This window comes from Monodelphis domestica, chromosome 7, assembly GCF_027887165.1.
Source record: "Monodelphis domestica isolate mMonDom1 chromosome 7, mMonDom1.pri, whole genome shotgun sequence".
NCBI classification, from domain to species: domain Eukaryota; kingdom Metazoa; phylum Chordata; class Mammalia; order Didelphimorphia; family Didelphidae; genus Monodelphis; species Monodelphis domestica.
The window spans coordinates 94,082,011-94,095,344 of NC_077233.1; the positions used below are offsets into that span (position 1 = coordinate 94,082,011).

A 13,334-nucleotide genomic window follows, 5' to 3' on the forward strand; every position below is an offset into this window, starting at 1 on the left:
CCCCCCACCCCCAGGACTGGCTTTCTTTCTGGCTCCTGAACACACCATTACCAGCTTCCACTCCAACATTTTGATCGTGTTTTCTTGATAACTTTATTTATTTAAAACCCTTACCTTCTGTTTTAGAACCAATAATCTGTGTTGGTTCTAAAGCAGAAGAACAGTAAGGGGTAAGTAATAGGGGTTAAGTGACTTGCCCAGGGTCACACAGCTAGAACATGTCTGGGATCAGATTGGAACACAGGACCTCCTGTCTCTCCATCCACTGAGTCACCCAACTACCTTCCTGATAACTTAAAAAAAAAGCTTTTTCCCTTTCCCTCCCCTAATCCAAACCCTCCCCATACTTTTGTGGTATAGCTCAGGTGCTGCCTGCTTCATGAGGACTCCTTGCAACTCCATTTCAACAGACAAACTCCATTTCAACTCTTCTCTCAGTTCTTACTGGACACCCCCACTGTGCTGGGTTGTTTCCTGGAATATGCCTCTCCTCCATCTATGCCAGGTCAATTTCTACATAGCTGACAAAGACCAACTCAAATGGTACCATTGCCAGTTCTTGTTAAGTCGTTTCAGTGGTGTCCAACATTTCATGACCCCATTTGGAGATTTCCTTGGCACAGAATCTGAAGTGGTTTGCCATTTCCTTCTCTGGCTCATTTTACACATTTATAAACTGAGGCAGACAGATTTAAGGGACTTTCCCAGGGTCACTCAGATAATAAGTATCTGAGGCCATATTTGAACTCAGATCTTCCTTACTCCAAGCCAAGTCCTCCATCCATTGTGCCACTTAAGCCATAATCATCTTCAGAAAGACTTGCAAATTCCCTGGTCCCACCCCAACTGGTAACAACCTCCTTCTCCTGACCTCAGTACTCTGTTTTGTATATCTCTGATGCATTCATCTTATAATCTGGTATATTATGGACAGCTACACCTATGTGTGGGCATAATGGCTTCTTGCTTATTTTATCCATCAGATGGATTGTGAATTCATGTGGGGAGAGACTGAGTTATCTAAACTTTGTAAGTCCTCCAATACCCAGCACAATGCCAAGAGGTCCATTGTAAACTTTTGGGCACTTGTTGAATGAATGACTTTCTACAGCAAATAAAATATATGATCACCTGGTGCACCAAAATACTAAAAAAAACCCACTTTTTCAAAGTTTCCAATACTTTGCCTAACAATCTCCCTGGTTCTGCATCACCTAAAAGAACACACCCACCTCAGGTAAGGAAGATTGATTGATAGAGACCTTCTCCGGACTGATAAGTTCTAGTAGTTGTCTGTGTAGCCTTAAGGCTGAGCCACACATGCTAAGTAGTATTTAGGCCACGGGTCCCCAAACTTTTTACACAGGGGGCCAGTTCACTGTCCCTCATACCATTGGAGGGCCAGGCTATAAAAAAACTATGAACAAATCTATATACGCTGTCTGGGATAGCGGAGGCTGCAGTGCTGGCTGGGATGGGCCTGTCACACCTTGCACAGGCCCATCACTGCCATCACTATACCGGGCAGCAGTATACACAGTGCGGAATCTCCTCCTCCAGATCACTGCTCACCATGCTGACATCTTCCATTGTGCAGCCACATAATCCTTTGCGTGGCGCCTCGTTCTCATTCAGTTACTCTCAGAACAAGGTGCCACGCAAAGGATTATGTCACCGGAAGTAGTACTGTACGTGAGCAACACCATGCTTTGCAGCACCGCCACATACAGTGCTCCTCTCACTGACCACCAATGAAAGAGGTGCCCCTTCCGGAAGTGCAGTGGGGGCAGGATACATGGCCTCAGGGGGCCACATGTGGCCATAGTTTGGGGACCCCTGATTTAGACAGTGTTCAGGCCAGCACTCCAGGTCTGGCAGAACAACCTCTAGTCAAGTGTGTAAGCTCACATGCACACACACACTACCTAGAACCTGTTGTAGCAGAAAGAGAATCTGAATCCAGTCCAACTTGGAGTCAGACTTTGGCTTTGGATCCCAACATGGTTAACTTATCTTGGGTGTGACCTAGAACAAGTAAGTGCCTTCCCCTGTCTGGGGCTCAGTTTCTAAGATGAAGAGTTTGGTTAGACAATCTCTAAAGACCCTTCTAGCCCCAAATCCCTCCACCAAATAAGCTGACTTGGGCATAGTATGGTGTCACTAACCCACTCAAAAAAGCCTTGAATGACTCCTTCTGGCTGCCAGAGTAAAATTCAAAATGAATCTGCCTCTAACATTTAAGTCCTACCAAAATCTGGCATCATTCTAGCTTACTAGTCTCATCTCATTTTATTCTTCTCTGGGTACTCTATACTCCAGTCAAACTGGTCTCCCAAATTCCACCCTCCTACCCCTGGGGCTTGCTCAGCTCTCTTGATGCCTTTTTCACAAGCTATTTCTTCTACTTCTCTCCCCTTCTCTACCTATTGAATTGCTAACCTTCCTTTAAAGACTAACTCAAATGCCACTTTATTCTGGAAGTCTTCCTTGATTACTTACCATCAGTAATAAGGTTCCCTTCAAGACTTCATGAACCCTTTTTTGTAAGTACTTTATTTACACCTTTATGGTATAATTAACATATAATAAATATTTTGTATTATTTGTTGTTCAGTCGTTTGTCTTTTCAGTTACATCCAACTCTTTGTGACCCCATTTGGGGTTTTCTTGGCAAAGATACTGGAATAGTTGGTCATTTCCTTCTCCAGCTCATTTGACAGATGAGGAAACTGAGGCAAATAGGGTAAAATGACTCACCCAGGGTCTCACAGCTTTTTGGTATCTGAGGCAGGATTTGAACTCAGGAAGATGAGTTCCTGACTCCAGGCCCAGTACTCTATCCACTGTGCCACCTAGCTGCCCTACAGTTATCTGTATTTGTAGTTTATGCCTAAAATAGACTATTAGTTCCATGAGGGCAAGAACCACATCTTTAAATCTCCCACGATCCTCAGCACAGTGTTTTGCCTATGAATAGGTATTTAATAAATGCTTAATTGCAAACATGATAGCTTACCATACTATGAGTTTATGAAAATTTGAATGGATTGAGTGTCCTAAATGCTAGCCCAGTATCTCTGGAAGTACTTATCTTAAAGCCTTGGAATCCCAGTCATAGAAAGACTCTTTACCTCAATTGAATCTTTCTTTTCTTTCTCCAAGACACGAATCTTCAAAAGGTTTTTCTCTTGAGCTGAAATTTTCTTTGTTTCTGAGTGGTTTGGCATCTCCTCTTCATTATTAAGGGAACGATTCCGGATCAGACCCAATTGATTCTCAAGCTCTCGAAGCTATAGGAGAATACAAAAACAAAGTTTCATGAGTATAATAGTTATGAACCTACCACTGAGCAAGTCAGTTTAACCCAATAAAAGAAAAACAGCATAACGTTCTAGCAGTGCCTGTCAAATGTGTAAAGAGGACAAGGTTGGCCAAGGTAAGAGGAGGTAGGAACCAGAATTCACTGGTACCATGGACAAAGGGCAGTGGTAAATCCCATCCTCATCACCTAATTTTTCATACACATGAATAGGAAAAGTGGTTATGGCTAATTTAGATGTCTGTAAACTATAACATTTTAACTCCTTCAAAGGCACATTAGCTTAAATCACAACATTGATATAATGCATAGGCCACAGGAGAAGCTCTAAGGCATTGTGCCCAGCTGGGCCACCATGAAGACCCAGCCAACTCTCCTTGAACCCAAACTGTAGTGTGTGCAACCACCGGCAAATGAGAGGTGGGAAGGAAAGGGGCCAGACTTGGGTCCTACTCCAATTTTTCTGTCATCCATTCACTGTGTGATCTTAGGCAAGCCCACCCACCCTCTGTAGAATGGGTTTCTTCATCTGTGTTGTGAGCTAAAAGTTTTCTGGTTCCCTCCCAGCTCAGACGTTCCATGATCTTTCTTCTAAAGGTCCCTTCCAGCTCTGACAATAAAAAGACTGTGTTGTACTCAGCAATGGAAACCAACCAATGACAGGAAATCTGGGCAATTATTTAGAAAGACCCCCTGTTACTGCAGTCGATGTCTTTGGGCCCCTTGTAGATATCTCGAAGCTGAGAATTTGGGATTTTGTGTGTCTGTTGCCAAGGCGGTGTACTGTGGGAGGGAGGCCGCTGGACAGCCCTTAGGATTGAGCCCCAGTTCTGCTAGTGGAGTGAACTTTCTCATTCTCATTTGCAAAATGTTCTCCTACCTATCCTCCAGAACCATTGTGAAACAGAGGCGGGAGGGCATAGATGGTGCTTTGTGAGGTAGAGCATAGCAGACATGGAGGTCTAATATTCCAGCTGCGACAGTCAACCTGCTGAAGACTTGAATAATTCCTTTTTTCATTATCTACATTAGAAATGAGAGATCACAGAGCCATAACTCACCTTGCTCTGCAAAACAAGAATCTGCTGGGCCCGACCGCGCCAAGTCCCAGGGGAAGATAACAGTTGCTGAACGTTGACTTCCTCCCCAACTTCGTTTGCTAAAACCTACAAATCAGGGGCCAGCGGGATTAGTGCCCATTACTGCATGTGAACCCCCGCCGACCCCCTTCCGGGACACTGCCCCATGGGGATCAGGGACGGGGCTAACAGGGTGTGAGGTTGGAGGAGGTGGCCATCCAGCTGATAGATACCCAGAATGCCTACACATTCCCCCCAATGGCTGGGGCTCAGAACAAATAACCTTCAACCCAAGATGCAGAAAGCTCTCTTTCCAAAACCAATTCATTTCCCCCCAGTACATGACAGATGAAACATAAACTTGGCCATGGCAAACCCTGTGTTTCTTTCAACCTGTTTCCCATTTTGCCTCAACCTTGGCTAATTCTAGATAATTACAGGAAGTACATTCCACATGGCGGATTTGCCAAGCTTTGACCCCACATCCTCTCTGCCACAGAGTTAGAATCGGGCAAAGACAAATAGGGAGCCCTCTCCAAAGAGGAGCAAATGAAGAGGGAACAGAACATGTCAATCTGACACAGTGGGGTGAGATTGTCGGGGGCTTTTGAGGGAGACCACGCAGTGACATCAGGGAAGGTCTATGCCCAAAGCTGACTGGAGATTTTGAGTTTGAAAGAGTATGCTTCGATTTATAAACTTGGCCTCTTTCATGCTTGTCAACTGAAACTGAGCCATGTGTACAAAGCTTTTTCAGCTTGTTTCCACAATAGAAGACTGTTTGGCTAATATAAAAGGCTCCAGCAGAGAGGAAAGACTCTAAAGAATTCTAGCCACAATCACTATTTAAATGAAAATAAATAACAAACCAATTGGGACTTAATTCCAACTCTGTACACTTTCATTAGAAAGGAACCTTTGAGTATAATGGAAAGTGCCCTGGATTTAGTCAGAGGATTCACTCTGCCATGGGCTAGCCCTGGGGCCTTGGGCAAATCTGTCCTTTTCTAGGTCTCAGTTTCTTACTTCTGTAAAACTGAGACAAAAATATTAGCTTATACAGTAGTTGTGAAGAAAGTACTTTGTAAACTAAAAAGCATTTTGGAAATTAACCTTTTATCATGACTATTGTGGTAGTTGTTGATATTAAATAAAAGATACCAAAAGGTTAACAAAATAAATCAACTAGACCCAGTAACCTATCCCAATTTCACATTTCTGGGGCAATTTACCAAGTCAAAGATGGTTTATAACAAATTCAGACATCTATTTGACTATAATTAGGACACTGTAAATATAAGAAGCTCTCCCTTTTATTTTAGCACAATGGAACTTGGGGTGGGGGTACAGAGGGTGAATTTGTGTTTAATATCTAAGAGACCATGAAAGTATGGATTGGGAAGAGACACTAGATACCTTCTGAGTCAGGAGAGAAGGAAGAAAATAGGTCAGTGCATCTTGAGACACACCCAGCAAGAACTGCCTGATTTTCATGTGACTGAATATTTTCTACTTCTAAATACAACCTATTGTTCTGGTCTCCCTTGAATCTCACTCTCCCAGGAATTCAACTGAGCTTGGCCTTAACCCAAAAAAAAAAAAGTCATTTCTGTTTTGCCCTTCTTTGGGGCCAAGGTGAAGCCTATTATGACAAGAAGAAGCTCAGTAATACCTTTTGTGCAACTTTGAGCTCCTGTTTGATACTCTGGATCTGGTTGCGATATTCTACCATCTTTAAGTTTGCTGAAGCCAGTTTGTCTTGCAAAGTTTTCAGCTCTGGATTTTCAACCTTAAGGAAAAAAGAAATGGAGAAGGAACTTGTTTTCAAATTCAGAACATGGAGCATCCAGGGATAGCAGAAAGGTTTAGGAACAGGACTGGTAAGGAAAAAAAGTTTTCCATAATGGGATCACCCCAAAATTGAGAGTTAGAAGGGATCTTAGGGGTCCTCTAGTTCCACCCCATCATGTTATAAATAACAAAACTCAAAGTGATATATCCCACATGACAGAGGAAGAAGTACCACACCTGGGATTCCAACCTAAGTCGTTGGCTCCAAACCTAATACTATCCCTGCCCCCATGTCATGAGGAGGTATTTAAATTTCTTAGAACTATAATAGACCTTCATTAGTAGTAGTAATTAACACTTTAAAAAAGAATTTAGCGTTAGAAGGGTCCAAATATTATAGATAATAAAACTGAGACCTCCAGAGCCAAATTCCTTGGCACAACTAGTATGAAGGGAGCTAAGACTTGGGTCCAGGTGCTAAGATTCTATGTCCAATGTTCTTTTAACATTTAGGGGGCAGGTAGGTGGCTCAGGATTGAGAGCCAAGGCCAGAGACAAGAGCTCCTGGGTTCAAATCTGGTCTCTATGAATTTTAGATTTACTCCACCCTGCTTAGTCTTAGCAACCAAGAATGTATACACCCCCACTTAAGGATTAACTGTGGGGGAGGAAGGTCTATGCCTCATGTGTACTAGCAAGTGACAAATCAGAAACAACTAACTGACCCCCTGGGCTGTCCAAAGTCAAGTTTAAGTCACCATTGGTACATGTGAGACACAGGAAGTGATGCAAAGAACTGCCTTTTATATTTTGCATCACTTCCTGTGAGAGGGACTTTTGGAGGTGGTACTTGACTTGGAGGGCTTGAGCATGGGACCTCAGACTGCTTCCCTAAGACAACCATGTGGTAAGTGTTAAGGCTGACTACTCTTTTCCTTGGCTCTTTACTAGCCTCCAAGAAGGCCCCTCATCTCAGAGGAGGTCTCGTGGCTGGAAGCCGAGCTAGATTTAATCTTCGGGAAAGGCCCCTTGGCTGAGGCCTCTGAACTGACTCAGACCAGGCTGGAGCAGATCTTCTTCCTTTTCTCTCTCTCTCCCTCATTCTTAATTTCTTCCTTCTATTGTAAATAAACAACCATAAAATTCCATTCTGACTTAAGTATTTCATTGGGATTTAGAATTTAAATCCCTGGCCACCACAAAAAATATATTCAGTCTCAACCCTAATTTTTACCCTTAACATCTCAGACACTTCCCTTAGCCCCCATTATCCAGCCTCTACCACTCTTCTACCTTAGAACCAATACACAGTATTGATTCCAAGACAAAAGATAAGGGCTAAAAAAACCATTTGTAATATGAAGTGAATATATAGATTTCTGGGAAACCTTGAAATATACATTACATAAATATGTAACATAGATATGTATATATGCATGCATGTGTGTATAAGTATATTGCATATATAATATAAGTATATAATACATGTGTGCACATATGTCCCCCCCCCCTTCATTTTTAGTGGAAAGTCAGTATAATAACTGTAAAAATGCTGGTCTTAGATTCAGAAATCCTGGGCTTGAGTTTTTGTTGCAAGAACAAACCTGAGATCAAACCCTGGATCAAAGAATTTAGAGCAGTAAAGAACCTTAAAGACCTAACCCAACTCTCTCATTTTACAGATGAGGAAACTGAGGCCAAGAAACATTAAATGGCTTGAGCACATTCACACAAGTATCCAAAGCAGAGTCAAATTTGGATCTTCTTACTCCAAATCCAGAGTTTTCCCTAGGACATTGTATTTCTTTGTCTGTAAAATGAGATTAGACTAAATCGATAGTTCCTAACCTTTTCAAGAATGAAGATCCCTTTTAGCATTAAAATTTTTTTACAGACCCTGAATGGATAGGAATAGAATTATTAATAACTATTGATTTTTTTTTAAATGCATGCCTAGGGGGGCAGCTGAGTAGCTCAGTGGATTGAGAGTCAGGCCTAGATACAGAAGGTCCTGGGTTCAAATCTGGCATCAGACACTTCCCAGCTGTGTGACTATGGGCAAGTCACTTAACCCCCATTGCCTAGCCCTTACCACTCTTCTGTCTTGGTACCAATACACAGTATTGATTCCAAGATGGAAGGTAAGGGTTTAAAAAATAATAATAAAATAAAATGCATGCCTAGGTATGGGCCACCTACAAAAATTTCATAACCTTGGAAAACCACTGTATGGTACTTAATAACTTCTAAGGTCCCTTCCAGTTCTAAAAATCTGACAATCCCACCTCATAGTGTTATTGGAAAGAAAATATTTTGTAAAGCTGCAAGTGCTATAAAAATATGAGGGTTTTTTAAAATTATGTTATTGTCCTACAGAGAAATGATTTCCAAATTAATCTCTTATCATTGACAATGAAAAGAAAAGGCAAACTATTCTAACATCAGACATGTAGAAGTGGTTTCAAAATCAGAGATACAAGTCCTTCTCACTTCTTAGAGCCATGTTGGCGAACCTAAGGCACATGTGCCAGAAAGGGCTGCTCCCTTCCCCCTCTCCACTGTACCTGAGGACATTTCTCATATCACCCTCCCTTCTGCCTGGCAGCCCAAAAGGAGCACTTCCTCCCTCCCCTGTCTAGGGTAAGGGAGTGGCTCACATGTGATGTGATGGGTGCAGTTTGGGCAGTTGGTCTCAAAAAAGGTTCACCATCACTGCCCTAGAGAATGGATAGTCTGACTAGGACTTGGTCTCTGATGGTATTGATGCTTCCCAATCTAAATCTCACCTTCTTTCTTCTGTCATTGCTTTTATATATGATCACTGAAGAAGATGAATCAACTAATTATCTTTCCACTCATCTCTCCAGAGGTCTTAGGGAATGAATCATATAAGATGGCCACATTTTCCAGACAGCTGAGGATTTGCTCCTTTATGTCCCATTTCTTTAAAAACACTCGATATTTTGGATGGAAATCTTTCCAAAAGGTGTAATACATATTCCTGACTTTTTAAGAACATCAATTAACCTTTTCTAGATGACTCAGGGTCACTATAACTTCCATACTCATGAGTTATAGGTACCTCAGCAGTCATTTAGTCCAACTCTTCATTTTACAACAGAGGAAACTCTATTTTCCTAATCTTACATTTTGGCACACTATTTACTATAGTGTATCATGTGACCTCAGGCAGATTCTCAGTTTTCCAATCTGTAGAATAAGAGCAGGGGGTAGACAGCAGACTAGATAATCTCTAAAATCTCTTCCAACTCTAAATTCCATGGCTCCTAAAATACCCAGTCCGATATATAAAATGAATAATGAGCTCTGACTGAGCAAGGACCTGCAGGATTCTCTGTTAAAATGCATATGTTTCTGCCCCTGATCACTAAAACATGTATTTTGACTAATCTGATACTTTTTGCTTTTGTTCTAGTTTTTGCTTATGTTTTGGCAAAGTGAAGAATTAATTATTTCAACAGACATTTATCCTATCAAGGTTCTAAATCCAGTAAAGATGTAAATTTATATCCTCCCTGCCCTCAAAAAGCATACAATCTAGAAATGCAGATGAGGTACATACGCAAGCCTAACACTAATTAGAATGCAATGATGCATCCAAGAAAGGTCACAGAGTTTCAGAGTGAGTTCTCATTTCTAGACAAAAAAGGCCAGGGAAGGTTTGATGGAGAAAGTAGAACTTGAGTTAAGAAAGATGTCAAGCAGAATACTGATCAAATATGGGAGGTGGGGGATCAGTATGTGCAAATGTACAGAAAGAGGGGAAGGAGAAGATGAAGAGGAGGCGCAATCAAGAAACAGCTGGTAACCCAGTATGAACAGTGAAAAGCACAAATTCCCCCCAGTGTTGTACATACACTGTTGTACAATGAGAAGGGAACACTGGATAAGAGAAAGGCAAGGTCCAGAGTCACTTTTCTGATAAGACCTTAAATGGAGGTCTTTATGTAGAAAGATACAATAGACAATGCCTTGGGTAACATGATCACCCAAAGTCCTTAGTGGAGAATGCCAGTGAAAATTCAGTGAGTTTGGAATCAGGTTTGCCCCAGGAGGGAGTTCACCCTTCTTGAGTGTTTATCTGAGTTTTCTGAGCCTCTGGAGTTTAAATCACAATCCATTTGGTCCTAAATTTGATGATGCAAGTTGTCCCAGGGGGCTGTTCAGTTCCTTGGATCTGTGGACATCTGATTAAACACTTATCAATGGAAAATAACACTTCTGAACCAAATGATCAAGACTCTCCTCCAACCTCGTGCTTCTCCTCGCCTAATAATGACCTATGGCAGCAGGAGATTTGAAAATCTAGCACTGCTAGGCACAGAGAAAGGCAAAGTGGTAAAGTGGTCAGGGCTCCAGCTTTGTCACCAAGAGAGCTACATTTATATCCCAGTTCTAACATTTACCATCCATCTATGTGACTTTGGACAAATCACATTACCTCTTTCATCCTCTGAGCTTTTATGTCTTTAATGGGGATTTTTTTTGTAAGTTTTAAAGTGCTATAGTAGTAAGAGTTATTTATCCTAGTAGGTGCTCTAGTAGGGGCAGCCAGGTGGCACAGATCACTAGGCTTGAAATCAGGAATTCTCATCTTCTTGAGTTCAAATCTTGCCTCAGACACTTACCAACTGTGTGACCCTGGGAAAGTCACTTAACCTTATTTGCCTCAGTTTCTTCATGTGTGAAATGAGCTGGAGAAGAAAATGGCAAACTTCTTCAGTATCTTTGCCAAGAAAATTCCAAATGGAGTCATGAAAAGTCAAATATGGTGAACACAATTGCTTGACTGACTTGCACCATTCCTTTTGGGAGGTTGTAGCTGTGGATTATAGGCTAACTCAAACAAGGAAAGCAAGCTTACAGATTGGACAGATTCTGCCTGGCCAGTGGAAACCCCATCCTTAGAGTTCACTGGGCTGCTGTGAGCACAGTCAGCTTTCGTGTCCAAAAAGACATGGAACAGAAGAGCCAGGCAGAGAATCTGCACATACAGGGTCCCACAAGAAGGCAAGGCTTATCCATAGGCAATGCTGCATTCAGAAGCAAACTTGACATGGCAAATGCTTCGTAGAAACTGCTTCATATTTGAACCCATTCTCTTTGGAGACTGATAAGGTGGCAGAGAAGAGTGTACCCCTAGGTGTTAGGGGTGATGTTTATCCTTCTACATTTTGTAATTGTTATATCTTCTCAACAAATATCCCTTCGTAAAAGCTAGTTAGTGTTCACTGGCTACCTTAAGTGGGGGGCTGACTAATATGGGGAGAATATATCCGTCTAGGCTAGAAGCCAGTAGCCCTGTGTAGGAGATGGAGCCTTGCTCTGGCTTTCAACTCATCAGTGAGAATGGGAGTTGAGATAAGGATCCTCAGAACTTTATTATAAGGGCTACAGACACATAAAATATGTATATGTTTGCATACTTATGGCATCTTCAATAAATTATTCAACAAATGTTTACCAGCTATGTGCTGAGCCCTATTCTGGAGAAAGGGGAGAAGAAGATAATGAGCATTTAAATAGAACCTCCTATCCTCCAGGCACTGTGCTAAACAAGTATGTCATTTGATCCTCACAACAACCCTGAGTGGTAGGGATTGCTATTATTTTCACTTAATAGTTGAAGAAAATGAGGCAGACAAAAGGGCAAGTGACTTGTCCAGGCACACAGAGAGTAAGCATCTTCCCGACTCCAGGCCCAATGCTATAGCTACTTCATACCAGCTGCTCAGAGTGGATTCTAATTAAGATATAGACTTTAGATAAAACAGGGTTCTTTGCTCTTAAGGAGCAACATCTTTCCAAAGTGGCATGCAAGTCCTTTTTAACTCATTCCCACAAGGAAAAGGAAGACTGGCATGTGCATGTGGGAAGTCTGCTTCTACCAACCTAACCAAACCTGGTGAACATAGTTATAGATAGCTGCAGGGAATTCCCCTCTGAGTTTCTGATTTCTAAAAGGGCCCTAATAGAGGAATGGATGATCAAAAGAAAGACAGAGAAGCCTGCTGCTCTGATCCCCCTGGCCCTCCCATGCATATATTCCATCTAGCTACTGGGCCACAGAAAACCATCTGGATCTTGGATTAGTCAGCTATGTGATTTAGGGAAGGCCATTTCCTCTCTCAGCCTCAGTTTCTCATGAATGAATAGAAGGAGATGGACTAAACTATCTCAAAAGTCTTTTTCTTGATCATGTCATGCCCAATTTCCAGTCCAGTATTCCTTCTACTCAATCATTCAGCCACTCCAATGGCTCAGTGCTACTTGAACTCTTGAACATTTTACCATGGATTCCCTCTTTCGGAACACTTATTTAGTCTCCTTTCTGGGGTACTCCCCTAAGTTGTATTCTTAATGGCACTCAAATTCATGGGTCGTTTCTTCAGAGGAGGGCTGCTACCCTCAGAATGCACTACCAACTTTATTGCTCACAAGACTCCATTGCCAATTACCAATCAGCCAATCGATATAATTACCTTTCAAGGAAGGCATTTACTAAAGTGGCGTGGTAAGAACTGCAGCTATAAAACAAAGTTGGGGTGCATACTCCCACTTAGATAGCATCTAAAAGAAGAGTAACCACAAACAGGGACCATTGGTAGCAAGGCACACAGCGAGGGAACATGTGCCCCGAGGTAACTCATGCTTTAAAGTCTGGAAATCCTCTCTCTCTTATAGAATCCTTCACAGCTCTAACTCTTGGGTACCAGGGCCACCTCTTTCAAGTACACAGCTAGCTCCCTTCTCTGCTGCCAGGATTCCTCCTCCTAGAAATGGTTTCCTTCTTCCAGAAATGGCCTCTTTCTATTTGTATCTGTCTAGAGTGTGTATCCCTGCTGCCTAATGGATATGGTATCTTCTACTGGTCTAGTAGTTCTGCTTCAAAGCAACATGGCTGATGGAGGTGAGGGAGCGGGGGCAGAGAGGACAGAGAAATCCTCTCTTCCCAGAAGTGGTTCCTTTTTAGGGGCCAGATTCCCTCTCTACTTCTGACTTTCAGCTGATCTTTTCTTATATAGGCCTAAGGAGCCTGATTGTTTCCCCTAGCCAGTTACTAGGAGTTTACTGTATGGGATCAGTGGACTTCACTCAATGGCCCAAACTCTATAATCCTTTCA

General features: G+C 42.1%; 1 protein-coding gene across 5 annotated transcripts in view; it reads right to left on the minus strand.

Annotated features, from left to right (window-relative positions):
* Positions 1 to 13,334, minus strand: part of CCDC13 (coiled-coil domain containing 13) — a 111,473-nt gene that overhangs the window by 57,606 nt on the left and 40,533 nt on the right. For all 5 annotated transcript variants that reach the window (XM_007499791.3, XM_007499797.3, XM_001377184.5 and 2 more), the window contains exons 6-8: positions 6,071 to 6,187; positions 4,381 to 4,485; positions 3,132 to 3,290 (exon numbers count right to left, since the gene is read on the minus strand). In XM_007499791.3, the coding sequence (XP_007499853.1) occupies positions 3,132 to 3,290; positions 4,381 to 4,485; positions 6,071 to 6,187 (381 nt within the window). The remainder of the gene's footprint in view (positions 1 to 3,131; positions 3,291 to 4,380; positions 4,486 to 6,070; positions 6,188 to 13,334) is intronic.